This window comes from Pezoporus occidentalis, unplaced genomic scaffold (assembly GCF_034315485.1).
Source record: "Pezoporus occidentalis ecotype Australia unplaced genomic scaffold, CSIRO_AGI_Poc_V1 ctg108, whole genome shotgun sequence".
NCBI classification, from domain to species: Eukaryota; Metazoa; Chordata; class Aves; order Psittaciformes; family Psittacidae; genus Pezoporus; species Pezoporus occidentalis.
The window spans coordinates 3,837,465-3,855,421 of NW_026912865.1; the positions used below are offsets into that span (position 1 = coordinate 3,837,465).

The following is a 17,957-nucleotide window of genomic DNA, read 5'->3' on the forward strand; positions in this document are numbered from 1 at the left end:
AAAATCAAAACCACAGCGCTGCACCAGCTACTAAGGAGAAAAATGACTGCTACTGCTGAACACCTGGACAGGTGGTTAAACATCATTTTTGGATGTAATACTATTGAATAACTTTGAGAATCTCTACTGTAGTGCCTTCTAGGCAAGAACCAACTGTTCATAGGAGACAAAGGGTTGACTATAAAGGGTTGTATTTTAATGGACTCTAAAGAAATTTATTATAAGATACTTTATACATGGATTATACCTTAGTATAATATAGAAGATACTTTATGTTATTTTTTTTATAGTAAATGTTGAAATAAAAAGGAGAATAAACAGGTGAGCAAAAAGCAGTAACAATGAGATGAAGCAGGTATGTCATCATCAGTCAGCATCTGCAGGTTCATCGAAAAAGGCATTTCATCAACTAAAAAAGGCAGATGCAAGATCTGTATGTCTAGTACAATTACTCAAACCCAGCTTTTTAAAAAATACTGTTGGAAATGCAGATAATCAGAAAGCATATTTACACAAATTAAAAGATTATAGAAGTACCTCAGACAGGTCCAGAGAAAGTGCAGAGATCCTCCTGCAATGCTTCAGGGAACAGGTAAACTTTGATAATAAAGACTGCTTTTGCAGTCCAGGAGAAACTGGATTTTAGAATTTCTAAAGGAAAGGTGTAATAGGTTTTAATAGGATGACATAAATGTCAGAATAGCAATACAGATTAGGAAGAAAATAAGGGTGTTTTGAAAGTGAATGACTGTAGATAATAGTATAGAGCCTGTTAACTAGTACTCTTTTCCCAGGTGTTTGAGTGAATGCCTATGTCTTAATTGTGATTTATCTAGAAGATTTCACTTTTGCAGCACAGAAAATAATTCTCCCGACCTAATATTCATTACATAGCAGGCTGAATTACCAGATTCTTCATCATCATCATCCTATGCAATAATCTTTCTGCATATTCAGTTGTTGACACCATGACCAGCAGCCACAGCAGTTACTGACTCATCTGCACTTTTCATTTGGGAAGTTATCTTGTGAGCAAAACTGTAAATTCTAAATCCTGTCTGCTGCACCACTGTTTTGACTATGTGTTTGAAATCCACCTGAAATACAGTTACTTTCCTCCTCCTTAAAGATTTTATTCTTTCCAAGCCAGAAGCTCAGATCACCCTGTACTAAGCACTAGGATTTGGACTAGTGGTTAGAACTCTCTATATATGAGTTGATATAATTTGATGAAGATCTAGTTTCAGTTTGCAATAAAGTAATTTACATGAAGCTTAAGAGCATAATCAAATGATGTGTATGTGGAAACAGAAACAAGGCATTCTTTTAAATGCTCTATGAGGAAATTGGTCCAGAGGTTCTTGAAATACTGTAAAAAGAGAATGTATCCATGGGTTACAGGAGTCACAGACCAGCCTCTGCAAAGAGGGGAATAAAGTCAGCATCACACCTAGATAATGTCTTACCACGCAAGAGTCATATTCTACATAAATTTATTAGCATGTTTTCAATTTGTAATCAGACTCAAGGTGAGGATTTTCCTCTAGGGTATATGAGAGGAAAAAACAAGATACAAACATTAGTGAGTGTAGAGCAACTGCACTAATACATAACTGTTACTAGGCATCTTCACCAGAAGGCAGGATACAAAGTGTTCACATTCAGGTTGTTTAATTAGAACAAGTAATGGTCACAGTCATTAGAATAATATTATTTTACATGGGTGCTTGAATGAGTTCTCTGCAGATCCCTCATGGCTGCATCATCTTCCAGGAACCAGGAATAAAAATATAAGCTCTCCAGCTCCAAATGCAGAGATCTTTAAAAACGGGGCATGCCAAGTCTTACCTTTCTCCAGTAATGGGACCTGCATTCCGCAGAAAACGTGACTGTATTTGAGCAAATGTGACAAGCAGTCAACCAATCAACACAAGAAATACAGCTACAGTCAGGAAAAAAAAACAACAGAAGAGGTTCGTGATTAAAAAAAGAGTTCTTTCTTGCTACTGACCTGTCTACTTACTGTCCACCCAGACCCACATGATGTGACCTGAAGATACATACACATTCTTACATTTCTGCTTCCACAGTTTAATTATGTTACAGGATCTGTAGGCACATATCTGTTAGCACAGTGAAAAAGGCACTGAACAGTTTCCAGGTGTAATGGAACTGACAGCAGGCTGGAGAATACAAGCCACTTGCACAACACGAAGAGAAGTTTTCAAGCTGTCAGAGGCACAGTGAAGGTCACTGTAACATACAGGAATTTCTTCCATCCTCAGACAAGCAATCAAATATGCTTCCCTGAGAAATCCTTAGAAAGCTATTTCCCAAGTGTTCTGAAGACTGACATTTTCAACTCCCAAACTTACTGTCCTCATTGTGTGTAAAGTCACTTGTATGGGACACCCAAAGTATCCCAGATACATCATTCAAAATGAGTACTCTGATTTAAGGTGAACTCAAAATCTTAACATGTAAGATAAAGAGCTGAAAGAAAATTGCTACAAGATGTAACCAGGAGTGAGTCACTAAGGCTAAAGAAACTGAAGTGAAAACCAGAGGAATGTTCAAGTTCAGAGGGTCTGGAAAAACGCAAATCAAGACCTATCCCACTATTTGCCTTTTCAGTTATATAGCGGTTTTGTCTGCTGTAGGTTGTAGGTAAAAAGTTGCATTCCGCTAGCCAAAGGACACCGACAGCAACAGAAAACCCAGACTGTGCATTACATGAGCCTGCCTGATGTGCTCGGAAACAGAGGTCCTTGAGAAAACAGAGCTTTCTATTCATTCCCAAGAAAATGATGATAACTGGGACAAAGCTGGGAAGAGCAGCATAGAAGAAGGGCACCAGGAACACCATCTGCAAAGGCTGATTTAGTTTCCCATAGTTGGCATAACCACAGCAGGCTTGGTAACAGTGGCATCTTCCTCTTTCCATTGTGAAATGACAGTTTTCAGCTGCGTGTAGAAGTGCACTCCCTGGAGGAAAGTATAGACACGTGAAGCAGATATCTGGCCTTATGAATTTTTCAGGTCTGTTTTAGCGGTGTATCAAACAGCTTTTGCTTTATCTACAAAAAGGTGACTGGGGACAATTCCTGTCAGCCTGTTCTTTTTACTAGTTCCCCAAAGATTCTGGTTCTGTGAGAGTTTGCTACTTAGTTCTTGCTCCCTTCTCAAGCTCCTAAAAAAAGGCTTGATAGAATTGGCTGTTGTAACATGCATTATGGTGGCTGCACTTCAGTTTTCTGATTGAGAGGGCTTCAAAGTCTCCTTACTAATGAGGTGTGACAACCATCTCGCCATTGTCATTTGTAATGTGATTTAGCAAAAGTTCAACCCAATAGCGCACTCTGAATCAGCAAGTTACCTGCTTGCCATAGAAATTGGCGTCACCTCTGAAGGAAGCACGGGAACCAGTGAAAGAGAACATGGGCAGAGGTACTGGGATTGGAACATTGACACCCACCTATAAGAAAGGAAAGCTACCATATTAATCACAAGAAGGAACAGATTGCAGAACATTCTCTGAAAGCTACCACATTTTGTTTCCTTAAATCTGAGGCTGAGTACTGTTGCCTGACTAGTCTTATCAGTCACTATAGCTGGATGGCTACCCATGGTAAACGGTGAATACTAACAGCAACAATTTTAGCTTGAGCATACCTGCCCTACATCTACTAAGTGAGAGTATTTCCGGGCTGTGGCTCCATTGGTGGTGAAGATTGCAGTTCCATTTCCGTAGGGGTTGCTGTTTACCATCTCAATGGCATCATCCAAAGTATCTGCTTCCAGAACCACTAAGACAGGTCCAAAGATTTCTTCCTTGTAGCAAGTCATGTTTGGCTGCCAAGATGAACAGCAGAAAAAGCAGCTTGCATATAGAATATAATAAATAGAGTAAAATAAAAATATCCTAGTAGATTGGATACAATGAACACGCATACTGCTAATGCTCGGGGCATTCCTTGGATCACCCATCATACTGCATTGTCAAAGGCCATCCTTCAGTCCTCCTTGCTTTTTCACTGTTTCCCATGCCCTGGCATCTATATAATCCACTAAAAAGGGTACTGCTTTTCATCTCAACAGCTCTTTCTGCTTTCACCACCTGCCTAACCTCACTTACAGGTCTACTTTGACCAAGGCTGATTGAGACTGGGGTAGTTTAATTCAGTTAATCCTATTAATTCAGGATAGTTTACTTCAGTTCTTGTTGACAAAGTGACTAGAACCTGCTGTCCAACTCAGTGTCCAGGATTTATGTCTGATAATTAGCACATCTGACACATACAAAACGATCAGCTGGAGAGTACTTGAATCACTAATAGCTAGTACAGCAAACTACAAAACACTTACTTGACAAGTTTAAGTTTTACATAGCTTACTATGTTATTAACTACTCTGTAAGAAAACTAGGACTCATAAAACCGCAGTGAAACATTTGCTTTTGAATACCTAACTGTATTTATGACACACCACAGGAAAGTGAAGCATTTTAAGATGTTTAATGAAAATGAGACAAGAAAATGCTGAGCTGTATTAAAAGCCTGAGTTATGTCATACCATAAAATTAATAATAGCATAAAACTAATAAAGTACAATAGCAGAATTATTAAAATTGGTTTGATCTCATGGAATCACTCACCAAAAGGCCCATGAAGAACTGATTACTTAAATAGTAAGGAACCATACCAGCTAATTGCATAAACACAAAAGAATGAATTTAGGTATAAAAATTCACGTGGATGTACCTGGTAAAGAATATTTGCTCACAGTAGTGTCCATCTCTTGCACAATGTGCATTATATTGAGAGGCTCACTCAACAAAGTTATGGATATATTCAACAACCAAGAGATTTTTGTACATTGTATTATTCCCATGAAGATTTCCACGTATTTAACTTTTGCTTCTGCAAGTCCTTAAATTGCAAACTGCAGGAATGTATAACAGAGGAAGGAAAACTGCAGGTTTGGCTGTTCATACTCCTCCTTAGGCATCAGCTGCTAGCCACTACTACAGATAGTACACTATGCTCCATGGACAGTTAGTTTAACATGGTACAAACTGCCCATATCTTCTTTTAGTTGGCTGCAATCCATTCAATTTAAGATTAACCTCATTCAGAGTATGTTGCAAATTCTTCTATCACCTCCACAACGGTATGACAATGAGTACTTCATTGGAATTGTGCAAGGGAAGGCTGTGCTGTTTAGGGGCTTTCTATGTGGTGATTATTGACACTGACTGATTTGAGTAACCCATTTTTTCAGTTGTGCCTGCAATATACACTATCAAGCACTTGTTTTGGTCATCTTACCTTGACTTTGGCAAGGATCGTTGGCCCAACAAAATTGCCATTTTCATAACCCTTCACTTTGACATTACGTCCATCCAGAAGAAGGCTGGCACCTTCCTGTACTCCTTTCTCAATCAGATGGCAAACCCGCTCCTTAGCCTGGGGACTGATTAGAGGCCCTAGGTCTGCTCCAGGCTGGTCTCCTGTGAAGAGGCAAAGATGCCAAGTTTTTAACCCTGACAGCTTTGTCTTCACAAGCATCAAGGAGCTAACCACACTGGCAGGAAAAATGTGAAATTCCTGATGTTTCTGAGACACATAACAGAGATTGGAGACATTAATGAATAAGAGTAATAGCCTGCAACTCTCATAATCAACAAGTAAGAGAAGCATAATTTTAGATCACTGGGAAGCCAAAATTCGACAATGGATTCTACTCCGAAAGGAAACTTTTCCACTTTGAAGGACTTTATTGAACATAAACAAAAGATCATTATCCTAGTATTAACAAGCCTGGTTTTTCCAAAGTACTTGTTTCTATTTTTTGCTTTTTATCGCAGCTTACTAAAACTGGGAAGGATCTCCCAAGCGTGTGCATATATATATATATATATATATATATATATATATATAAATATAAACGGTAGGTTTGAGTTAACCATAACCTCAAAGCTCTAGTTAAAACAAGACCTATCCTGTAAGCCTTGCATCAGAGTCATACTACCAAGCCTTCCTACATATTGCTAACTCCTGAGTCTAGTGTTTCCCAATCCAGACAATTTGCTAGCTCCTATCTCTCTACACATTAAATCAATAGTGCAAATAGCTTCAAGAGGCACATTGCAACTGACCTAAAAACCTACAGTTGTACAGAAGTGAAGTACCTCATAAGAAATTATCACAGTCTGTACCTGCATTTACACGTAGATTTTTGGCTCTATCCACAAGCTCCGGCAGCCATTTCTGAGCTCCTCCCACTAGAATTGCTGTAGACAGGGCCATGCAGCGTTGTCCAGCTGCTCCAAAAGCAGCTCCAACTAGCTGGTTCAAGGTGTTCTCTTTGTTGGCATCAGGCATTACCACACCATGGTTCTTGGCTCCCTGAAATATAACACATCCGCAGTCTCCCATTATTAATCACCCCAGCCCATTTCTCTAGCTCTCTGGCAGTATCCTCATATAGTAGCTATGTCTCTGCTACCAACAGGCTGTCAAGAAGGGCAGCCTCATCACTTAACTACGGGTATCAAAGTCAGCTCTTGTGGCTGAGTGGCATGGTCTTTCTTAACATTCACAGGAGACAGAGGAAGTCTACATGCTGAAGTGTGCTCTACATTCATTACCATGTTGGCCTGGACTCTCTTGCCATTCCGGGATCCTCTCTCATAGATGTACTCGCCAGCTTGGTTAGATCCCACAAAGCTGATTGCTCTGATATCCGGATGGTCACAAATGAAATTCACAGCTTCAAACAGGAAATAATACATTATAGCTGTGGTGCACAAATGCTTCCCTCAGTTCCCATCCCCACAGTGCTAAATCTATGTATCTTCTCAGAATTCCGTATTTCTTACACCTGCGTTCCCCCCCATTGCCTATTTAATGCCTCTTTCCATTAATTTTTCAGCACGTGTACTCCTGCCCCTGTCCTTGGGCACTTGGCTCTCTGCCATCTCTTCATGCTTTGAGCATCTCTCAAGGTGCCTGAGTGATGCCAAAGCAAAGTAACTGTTGTCTATTTGTACCCTCATGTTCTGAAGCTACTTGGGTGCTGTCAAAAATACCATCTTAGGAGGCAAGAATACTGGCATCCACTGCATATTTAATGAGGCATTAAATTCTAGGTTAGGCTTCCTTGTGAAACCAGGATGATTTATCTATGTATTTCATTTGGAGCTTAGGTTGCTAAATACCATTGAGCACTTAACATCCTTTGGGAACTCTGATCCCAGCTCCCAAAATTTTGTCCACTCTATATATCTCCTGAAGATTTGGTACAAGATGGCAGAGAATCTCCTAGTCACCTCCTTTCACCTCCATCAAGAAGGCTGAAGCATTTGTTCAAACCTATCTAACAGCTTCAGTATCAAACTCTCCAAATGGTACCTCCATTGATCACACACCACAACACTTACACACTCCAGCCATCTCCCAGGAAGGGCTATTATTACCTTCATGTTGTCCATGGATGATATTCAGGGTCCCATCAGGGGCACCAGCATCCTGAAACAGCTTGGCAAGGAACATGAGTGCTCCTGGCACACGCTCAGATGGTTTCATTAAGAAGGTGTTTCCACAAACCATGGCCATAGGGAACATCCAAAGAGGAATCATGGCTGGGAAATTGAACGGTGCAATTCCAGCACACACACCCAGAGGCAGGCGGTAGGTGTAAGTGTCCATGTCTTTAGTGATGGAGGGCATGGTCTCTCCCAGTATGAGGGATGTCACACTGCAAGCATGTTCAACCACCTCTGCAGCAGAAAGGGCAATATGCCACTAGATGATCTGTTACCCATTAGTCCCCAAACTCCCTTCTTACCACTGCCTTGATCCAAGTTTGTTTTGCAGTCTCCTTCCCACAACTTAAAACTCATTGTGCTCCAGAAAATCCCTTTGCTCTGCAAGCACTGTGAGCTCACTGTAAATGGATTATCTCTCAAGTGCATTATATGCCCATGTGATAGGAACAAAGACACACAGCCCCAGTAAAAGCAGCACAGGGACAGTATTTCTGTACCATCTGCAATGAAACCTTAGTCATCTGAGTATAAGCAAGAAGTTCTTACCCTTTCAGAGCAATCTGTAGTCACTCCTATGAAAAGGAATGAATTCATAACTTGGAAGTGATTTTAGGAAACTGAGGGAACTTTTCAGGTTAGAGTTACAATTGCCCCTTCTCTTTCAGTAGGAGGCTATGAAGGGAGCTACATGTATAGAACCCCAGAGCAATGAGTTGCTCAGAAGACCTCCCTCCCTTCCTGCAGGTTCTCAAAGCCCCTTTCTTAACAGGAACAGCCAGCAGCTTACGGAGGCCTCGGAACACATCTCCCTCAGCATCAGCCAGGGTCTTCCCTTGCTCAAAGGTGATGAGTTTTGATATTTCTTTCTGAAAATGGAAATCAGAAAGTTTATGAATATTAGAAAAGTGCCTGCCCATGAATTAGGGTGCAGGGATAAGATAATTTAAGAGAGTTGAAGATCACAATGAACAGACTGAGTACAACCCAGAAGAGCCACACTGACTGATTAGCTCTTTATAGACAAGGAGCCAGTAAACCACACACGTGACAAAAAAAAAAAAAGTGGGTTGGCCTGTAATGCACAGCTTTCAGATGTCACACCACAGACACACTGGAAAAGCAATCAGGGAAACCCAAAGACATAGTAACATACTTCTCCCTCTTCTTTACCGCCTGGCACACTCTCCATCAAGACTGAAAGTTTGTTCCTCTTGTGGTCTGCTACAGGGAGGAATGCAGAATAATATTCCCTGAGAAGCACTTCCTCTCTGTCCCCATTTGATGGAGAGTGCTTTGCTACACCTCTCAGTGCCAGTGTCCCAGTTGGCTTCTCAATTGTGGCAACTATGCCTCATCAAGAACTATGTAAACCCCAAGTCTCCCAATTACTAAAGTCAACTGCAACACATTCAGCAACAGCCATCACACAAAGCCATGCTGTCTCACCAGATTGTCCTTGATGAGTTGTTGATAACGCAAGAAGATTTGCTGGCGACTCAAAACAGAAGTTTCTGACCAGTTCCAAAATGCCTTTTTGCAAGAAGCCACAGCTGCCTCCATCTCACTGGCTGTGGCTTTTGGTACACGGCTAACCACTTCATTTGTGGCCTGAAGGAAAAATCAAACTGCAGCAAACCTCAATTTTTCCACCTGTTCTTGCCAACCCGTCAACAGTCCTTTCACACCACACACCTAATTTCCTTGTTCTAAAAGGATCTGAGGGGAGAGCACAAAAGAGACTCCTTCCTTGGTGCACACAAAAGGCCTGGGCTACAATTGGAAGAGTTCTGAAAACCTGCACTCTACACATCTCAAATTTGGCACCCAGAAAACTGCAAATGCAATGCTGATTTTCAAGTTGGGAGTTGAAGTGACTTCTCTATTTGGAAGCTTCCATAAGTGTAGACTTCTGTGGACTGTGTTCTTTTCCTTCTGCATCATTTCGGCTCATCTGCTGTCCCTCTTGCACATTAAAAGAGGCAAAGTTCCTTATGAAAAAGCAGTATCTGACTGTGCACTGGCACTGATGTTAGTTTACCTAGATCACTAGGCGAAAGTAAGATTTTTACCAGCAACCTTAGTTCTAGAGTATTTTAACTTTAAAAGCTTGTCTTTGCCAGTTTAACTTCCTTGTAATGCACTCTTAAAAATTAAGCCTGCTTTGACATGACAAAAAAAAAACAGGGACATCACTAAGAGAGAAAGTACTCAAAATGAAAGAAAATTAAACAAGAACAGTGGTTGCCACATACAGACAAAATGAGCTTCATAAACACAGCTCACTGCTCTGATCACCTCCACACAGCAAAACAAAATAGGGCTTTACAGAGAAAAGTTTTAGATATCACTGTCTAAGTGCTTACCAGGGGTGTCAGAAGGGTAGGAGTTATGAGTGCAGCCTTATTTGTCTTTGGTGGAGGACTCTGACAAGTACAAGTGCTACTAGTCTAGATTATTTTGCACTGCATAGCATCTAACCTACAAATTCACGGGGAGTATTGTGTCTCACATCTAGAAACTCTCTGAAAGGAGAGGAGCTTCAGTTGTCAACATTTTTTACCTTGGTCTGAGAGTGAAATCAGTATCAGGACTCAGATGGCACCAAATCACACCTGGCTGATTTCACATACAGGGTGAAATAAACCTTTCAGAAATTTGACATACTGATCACAGAGCCTGTCTATGAGCAAAAAAAACATAAGCAGAGTTCAAGCTTGCTTTCCAGAGATCAGGGGTTTACTACACAGGGGAGATAAAGGAGGTCATCACTTTCCTAAGACTGACATTTCATGTGAAATGGAAATTAAGAAGCAATTACACAGTGTAAAATCCATCTTAAGCTCCAAGTATAAACCTTTCCCCAAAAACGTATATACTTTCTCCTTTTGCCAAATGCTTGAACAGAGGCACAGACCCCTGCTGCACAGTGATCACTAATATATAAGCTGAGACCCTTTCACTTACCGGGTTATGGATATCAATCCATTCAGTAGTTTTGGACTCAACAAACTTCCCATCAATGAAGAGTTTGGTTGTTGGCTGTGGGGGACAAAATACTGGACAGTAAGTGTTCTTCATCTCAAGGTGCCTAACCACCAGTGTGCCTTCATCATTTACCACTACACTGCCTGCTAGAGAGTCTAGATCCAGTATTTACAGCAAGACTCAGCTAACTGCTTAGGCTGAAATTTTTCATGCTCTCTGCCCCATTTTTTTCCTCACTTCACACCAAAATGGCCAAAATTCTCTCCACAAAAAGTTATAGCAAAAATACATTGCTATGCTTATGTTCAGAACTATTTAAATCTACTTAATCACCTATTTACTAAGTTAGAAAACTGAAAAATCCTACAGTAAGTGGTCAGAAAAAACCTTATAAGAATTCCATATACCCGGTGCACACTGTTGTATGTGTTTCCTTCCATCAAGCCACTAAGTAGGTTCATCTCTCCAGCTAATGGCTACAGGCATAAAACAGGACTTTCCCTGCTCCCCACTTGGTCCTGCAACTGAGAGCAAGGAACCTGCATCCACAGGTTTCACAGTGACTCTCTGGGCACGCAGCACAGAAAACAGAACTTTCCAACTCAGATGCAGAGAAGAGAAGATGAAAGTTTGGAAGAAGGAGTTCTGGTAAATGTAGAACAGAAGGAAAAGCAGAGGTAGAAGCTGCAACTAGCGCTGGATAGGCAATAGAACTGTATCATGCAGGAAAACAGATTGGGACTCTATAAATGAAGAAACCAGAAACTAGGAGTTGATACTGGGAGGCAAGGAGAAAGCAAGAACCAGTTAATCATGCCACAGAACAGTGGCTTGGGGAGAATGGATAAGAGGATGGGGAAAGAGATCTGCTGCATGAAGACAGAAATGCTGCATGAAGAATAAAGATGGGACAGATCAAAAGAACTGGGATATAAACCCAAACATATAACGAAACTCTGTGAAGAAATTAGGATGTGGAATTATGAGAGGGAGATGAGGATTACAATGCTGTCCAAGGTGTAATGAAGGGAAAGAGATCAGAGAAAGAATCAGGAATACAAACAGTGTTGACTGGACAAACAATGATAGTGAAAAGTGGATGAGAGTGAAAAAAGTGAACAGCAATGAGAGATGGACAAGCACAGAAAGCTAGAATGAGAAGTACAAAGTAAGGCTGTTAACAGATAAGCAAGACCTAGTGATGTAGGATGTCAGACCAGGGGTCAATCAAGAATAAAAAGTTGCGGATGATTATGTAGCTGGAATTACACTTGAGAAAGAGAGGCAGAAGTCCGTGCCTATGAAAACACAATCCCTCTAGAACCTGGAAAGAAATACAGGAAATATGACTGAGTTTCCTGACTGTCAGAAAAGGTCTCTTCACTGGACCTACAAGATCCAGTAATCTGTGACCCATGTAGACTTCAGTGCAGTGGAATTTAAGGATATATTTGTTTTCACATTGCTTCAAATGGGCATCTAGAAAATCGCACATACAAAGAAAAATATTTTAAGTGAGCCAGAAAATGCTGAATTAAGAGTGATCACACTTTTTCCTCAAGATCACCACCTTTTCCCTGTACAGAATGAGCCTGCTATGCTTACTACAAGGACTGCAGCAGAGCAAACGTTTTGGAGAATCATGATTTAGTTGTTCAGAACCTAGAGACTGTACAGCCATGGATACTGGAAGAAAAATGACACTATAACAGTTAAAGTTCTTCAATACTGCCCAAACAAAACTAGATTCTCTCTCTGCCACAAATGGATGATATGACACCCATCCACAGCTCAATACCACCTTTTTTCACTTATTACCATTGTCATATATTCTACGTTCACTTTTGCCGATCTTATTGTAGGAATATTACACATAGTAAAAGAAATCTAAAACTCGGCAAAAACCCGGCGTGCTACTTAAGGAACATGGAGAAAACACTGAGCTAACATACCGCCCTTAGGGGTATACCCGCTGGGCCAGGCAGGGCTCGATCGCTACGCGGAGTAACGTGGGGTGATTCCCTGGACGCCTACACCGGTACCCGCGGCGGGAGCGGCTCGAGACGGAACTCTTCAGCCGAACAAATCTGACACCGAACCCTTTCCTCCCCCTACTGCTGAGCGCGGGGCCCTCCGTGCCCGGTGCACGGGCAGCCCCGAATGTTTGCTCCAGACACACCCACCGGGAGCCTCAGAGAAGGGAGCTGAGCTGGGCTGCCCCACACTACCTCACGAAGGAAGACACCCCCCCCCCCCCCCCCCCCACCACGGGTCGCACAGCCTCCCCTGCCCTCCGGCTCCGCTCCGCGGGACGGGCACTCACCACCGAAGTCGAGGAGAAAGAGGCAGCGGCTGAGGTGATCCAGGGGGCACCGGGTCTCCGCGGCAGCTGGACGAGAGGGGAAGCACAGAGCAGCCCCTTTCCTCAGGGCTCCCGACCGTCTCAGACCCCCCAGCCCTGCGCACTAGTCCATCTAACCACCCACCCCCCGCCACCGTCGGCTTCCCGCTCGGGACCACCGAACCTACTGGGCCAGGTGGGCCGCGACCCCCCTTCCGCCGCCCGCTCCTTTCCCCTCCCCTGTCCCCTCCTGCCACGCCGAGCCGGAGCCTCACCCTCAGCGCCACCCGCCGCCGCCCGCCCCAAGCACCACGCGCCACCACGGCAGCCACCGCCATCCCGGCCGAGGGTCGCTGCACCGCGCCCCCCCGACGGCGCCTCTCGCCCCGCCCCCGCCCTCCCGAGGCCCCGCCCCCGCGCGCTCATTGGCCTCTCGAGCACCGGCCCCTGCCGCTGCGGTACCCCCTCCGGCGGGGCTCTCGCGGCGTGCAGCCAATCGCCGTCAGCGAGCCGGTGGCCCCGTTCCCCGCCCTGCACGCCCCCCGTGTCGGGCCGTGGATTGGCAGAGAGAGCTGAGCCGCCCACTGACCGCCGGGGCTCCGATTGGCCGAACACCGCCCCCGGCGACGCCTCCCGACGGTGGCGGCGGGAGCGACACGTGGGGTTCGGGGTGTGGTTTGTTGTCGCTCTCTTCCCCCGGGCTCTGCTGCGGGGGCGGGGTCACGGGGGGCGGGGGGAACGGCGTCGCGTCACGTGAGGCGGGCGACATGGCGGCTCCGGCGGATGGTAAGGCGGGAAGGGTTGGTGGTGGTGTTGTTTTGCTCCGGTGGCGAGGCGCGGGCCGTGCTTTACCCTTTCTCTGCTGCAGGTGCTGATCTGGAGGCTTCGCTTCTGAGCTTCGAGAAGCTGGACCGCGCCTCCCCGGACCTGTGGCCAGAGCAGTGTAAGTCTGGCGGGCCCGCGGCCGTCTGTCTGACAGCTGCGGGGCGGGAGGGTAAACCCGGCCAGGCCCGGCTCTTCTTCGGGTGATTGTGCGGTGCGGACTTGGGCCCACAGAGGCCCGTCGGGTGCGGGACGCTGCCGCCAGAGACGCTCACCCACCGCTGCCCTTCGTTTTGTTTTGGCAGTGCCTGGGGTTGCCGAATTCGCCGCCTCCTTCAAAAGCGTGAGTGATCGATCGCTGCTTTGCCTGTCGAGTTTCCCCCTTCCCGTCTGATTGTAGCTCCGCTCTTTCCTCTTGCGGGCTGCAAATCTTTGTTCTATGAAGTGTATCTCGAGTATAGCCTCAGTATGTGCTAGCTTAATCCTTGTGTGTTTAATACCTCTTTTGTGTCCTTTTAATACCTTGTGGAGCTGTTAATGAAAATTGCATATCTGAAGAAATAAAAGGTTTTAAACTTTAGGAAATCCCGCTTTCTTCCCCCCCCCCCCTTTTTTTTTTCCTTCCTTGCAGTGCCTAAAGGGGGCCTACAAGGGAGCTGGAGTGGGAACTTTTACCAGGGTGTGTAGTGACAGGACAAGGGGGAACTGTTTTAAACTGAAAAGGAATTGATTTATATTGGATATAATGAAGAAGTTCTTTACTGAGAGTGTGCTGGGGCACTGGCACAGGTTGCCCCGAGAAGCTGTGGCTGCCCCATCCCTGGAAGGGTTCAAGGCCAGGCTGGACAGGGCTTTGAGCAACCTGGTCTAGTGGAAGGTGTCCCTGCCTGTAGCAGGGGGATGAAACTAGATGAGCTTTAAGGTCTCTTCTAGGCCAAACCATTCTATGATTCTGTGTTATGATTTTCATACTGGCTTTGGCTTGTGAGTGATAGTGTGCTTTTTTTAACTCTAAAGAATCTGAGGAAAGCTAGCAAACACGATTAGACATAAAAATATTTCTACAGAGTATCTGGAGTTTTCCTGTCAGGACTCCTCTGTATAACTCTAAAAATGCACCTGAGTATGAACTTCTTTTTTCCCCAAAATAGCCTATTACAAGTTCTCCTCCCAAGTGGATGGCTGAATTAGAAAATGACGATATCGACATGTTAAAGGGTGAGTATGGACATTGTGGGTAGAAAGTAAGGTCTCCAAGGCAGATGGGAATTCAGTACTTAACTTAACAGGCTTAAAATATGTTCGTTAAATGTTTTGGAAGTGGCGCTGTGCCCTCTGATCTCTAGCCTCCCCATTTGCAGAACCTCCAGCTCAGGAGTCTTTCTGTCCCATTAGTGATATACATTTTTAATGAATCCAGTTGTCTCCAAGAGAATATCCAAATGTCAGGCTGACTTTTCAAAACAAGCATGGAGGAACCAGCTGAAACAGTGTAATGTAAAAATATATTTCAGTTACCATGCTTACCAGTCTCTCACTTTGTATGTATAGTGTGTGTCTCTTGTGTTTTGAGAAGTGGCATGAATTTTTTAGTGAAGCTTAGCTGATCAAACTTGGTGAGCAGTATAGACTTATTGATTGACATGTTCAGAGATTTGGTGCCCATGCACCTTCACTCATAGATCTAGAATGTCTAATTGAACAGTAAGTCTGTATGTGCAAGTTACAGAAGGGCTATCTAGCATGTAGATTTGCTGCATGTTACAGCTATTAGTTTGCAGTAAACATCTTTGAGCATGTTCTGCCTCTTTTGTGAATTGCAGATAAACTGTTACAAAGTGGGACAAACTGACTTTCTGCAAGAAATGTGCTTAAACACACATTATTAATGTTCATAATATTAATGTACATTCCCTTGCATACTGTTATAGCTTGTTCACATAGCAAAATGAATTTACAAGAACTTCCAAAATATGTGGCAAGTTAGCTCATTGCAATTGTAGCAGATTACAGTATGAAACAGATCAGTGGCTGTCTTTTTCAACAGAAAAAGCTGGTCTTTTTTCAGTATGTTAATATCAGGTGTGCCATCAATCTGAATTTAGAACGTGCTCTGTTCACTGGAAATATATCTTGTCAGAAGTATGACTTGAAAGTGCTCTTTGAAGTATTAAGTAGGTAAACTATTATTAGATAGCTACAGACAGTGTTAAAATTCCCACTTTTCTCTCTTCTTAGAGTTGGGGAGTCTCACTACCGCTAACCTGATGGAAAAAGTACGTGGCCTGCAGAACCTGGCATATCAGCTGGGACTGGATGAATGTAAGTGCTGTACACAGATGTGACTGACTGCATTGCAAGTCTTCCCACTAAAGCATGCGGTCAGGGTATATCTGTTGCTGTAAAAGTGTGTTGACAGATTTGGCAAGTGTCTGACTGTCACAGTGACCTTCCAAAACAGGATGAGAGCATGAGCTTGCATCTCCATCTTACACCTACTTGCATGGGGGAAACCATGCAGAGATAACAAGTGGTCACATGTCAATCTGGTGTTGTCTAGTGGCACATAAACTTCTGATCCTGACTTAATGTTGCCTGAGATAAATCAGATCACTTTGCTTAATTTCCCACTCAGATACTAAAGCTATTTCTTGGAATACTTGTGGCAGTGCTTCTGTCAAACTTCATGCACAGCGTAGCTTCCACTTGTGTATAGAATTCTCCTGTCACTCAGTGTTCATACGTTTTTCTGCTTCTGTAGCTGATTTATGTGGGTTTTTTTTCCTCTTTTTCTTCCCCCCCCCCCCGCCGCGAGTTGTACTGGGAGGTGTTGAGTACTAAAGTTGATCTTCATCCCTCTTACAAGCTGACAATTTTCATCTTTTTTTCTCACAAAGAAGCTGCTTTCACCATCACGTTTAGGATTCCAGTGTTAACAGGTTGATTCAGCTTTGAGGATGTCAAGAGTACTGCATTTCTTTTAAATCCAACCCGTACATACTGACATGTTAAATCATTTTCTGCTTAATTTTGCTCTAGTGTAGACCTTATTTGCAGTTACTCTTGGGCTACACAAAGCACCAAAAGTTTTAAAACTTAGAGGTTACCCCTTTCAGTGGGTAACAAAAAAGCAGTAACAGACATTTAGAATCTTCCTCACTGTAAACCTAGGATATCCTAATGCTTCCTTATGCACAGGTCATTAAGCCTATTTTATCATACTCTCTGCAAGTTTGTTTTGCTTTCAGTGCTAACATGTTACAACTGTGTAAAGCATTTAATGGGGTAGATGTTAAACTGTACCAATATAAAACTGAGTCAAATACAGAGGTTGGATGATGGCTTCTTTTCTCAGTTAAGCTATTGGCTTAAGTGTCAGCTAAATGTTCTGCTAAATGGAGTGGAAGCAGAGCCTGAGTTACATTAAGGCTGACAAGGTTGTTTCATTAGCAATATTTGTTGCATGCATTTCCATTTATTTTTGCTGAGAACAAATAAATACAGAAAGAAGACAAGAGTGAACAATGAAATATCTTTAGGTCTGGCAGTTATAACCCCTAGTCTATAGTAACTGAAATCTTGGATTTTCAAGCTTTGTGGAACCTCTCCATGTTACTTCTTGTTACTGAAGTCTATTTTCCTTTATGTTCTAATACATTGAATGCTTTGTGTGTCATATATTTATCTTAAAAATGTCACAGAAAATTAGATGCAAAGTTTGAACAGAGCTTCTCAGGACTATTTTTCTTAGTACTGTCTTTAAGTTCTTTCTCTTACAGACTTAGATAATTAAGAAAACAAGAAATAAAATCCAGAATACCTTTTTAATAAAGTTAAGGGACTTGTGGTTTTGGTCCAGAGATATTGGATTTGATTATATCTTTGTGTATTGAAATTTAATAGTAGAAATTTAACTTGACTGTCTATTGAAAGTCCTGGCTATCAAAACCAGGATAAAACTCACTACTGACCAGTCTCCTCTAGATGGCAGGATGAGGCTTTTTTATTTATTTATTTATTAATAAAACTACTGTTTCAGTCATGATTTGAAGTTCTTCTTATCAAGATTGGGTTTTGTGACGTTTCCTGTTCTCAATGTGCAATGTCTTTTTTGTTTGGTTGGTTGGGGTTTTTTTTGTTTATTTTTTTACAGTATCTTTAAACTTTTTACCTGTATTGAGTGTGAGAAACAGTTCTGCTTCACTGTTTTAGAAACTTACTTTTCCTTCCAGCTGTCCTCTCCCACATCCTTTATATTTC

General features: G+C 42.9%; 2 protein-coding genes across 2 annotated transcripts in view; one reads left to right on the top strand and one right to left on the bottom strand.

Annotated features, from left to right (window-relative positions):
* Positions 1-1,488: 1,488 nt before the first annotated feature.
* ALDH6A1 (aldehyde dehydrogenase 6 family member A1) lies at positions 1,489-13,260 on the bottom strand. Its single transcript, XM_062623788.1, has 12 exons — positions 13,151-13,260; positions 12,858-12,923; positions 10,514-10,588; positions 8,996-9,157; positions 8,337-8,415; positions 7,478-7,780; positions 6,650-6,771; positions 6,218-6,407; positions 5,328-5,509; positions 3,673-3,852; positions 3,377-3,475; positions 1,489-2,985 (listed from the first exon to the last, which is right to left on the bottom strand). Exons 1-12 carry the CDS (start codon positions 13,211-13,213, stop codon positions 2,881-2,883), a joined length of 1,626 nt encoding a protein of 541 aa, XP_062479772.1. The 5' UTR covers positions 13,214-13,260; the 3' UTR covers positions 1,489-2,880.
* A 346-nt stretch (positions 13,261-13,606) lies between these two features.
* Positions 13,607-17,957, top strand: part of LIN52 (lin-52 DREAM MuvB core complex component) — a 46,327-nt gene continuing 41,976 nt past the window's right edge. The window contains exons 1-5 of the mRNA XM_062623799.1: positions 13,607-13,661; positions 13,744-13,818; positions 14,003-14,040; positions 14,849-14,915; positions 15,936-16,019. Coding sequence (XP_062479783.1) covers positions 13,643-13,661; positions 13,744-13,818; positions 14,003-14,040; positions 14,849-14,915; positions 15,936-16,019 — 283 coding nt within the window. The 5' untranslated portion in view covers positions 13,607-13,642. The remainder of the gene's footprint in view (positions 13,662-13,743; positions 13,819-14,002; positions 14,041-14,848; positions 14,916-15,935; positions 16,020-17,957) is intronic.

Excerpts from the sequence above, each read along its gene's own strand:
- ALDH6A1 (XM_062623788.1), bottom strand. The coding sequence starts at position 13,213 with ATGGCGGTGGCTGCCGTGGTGGCGCGTGGTGCTTGGGGCGGGCGGCGG. Across the intron at positions 12,924-13,150 it reads GGCGGCGGGTGGCGCTGAGG|CTGCCGCGGAGACCCGGTGC; the intron begins GTGAGGCTCCGG and ends CCTCTCGTCCAG. Across the intron at positions 6,408-6,649 it reads AGAGAGTCCAGGCCAACATG|GGAGCCAAGAACCATGGTGT; the intron begins GTAATGAATGTA and ends GTTATATTTCAG.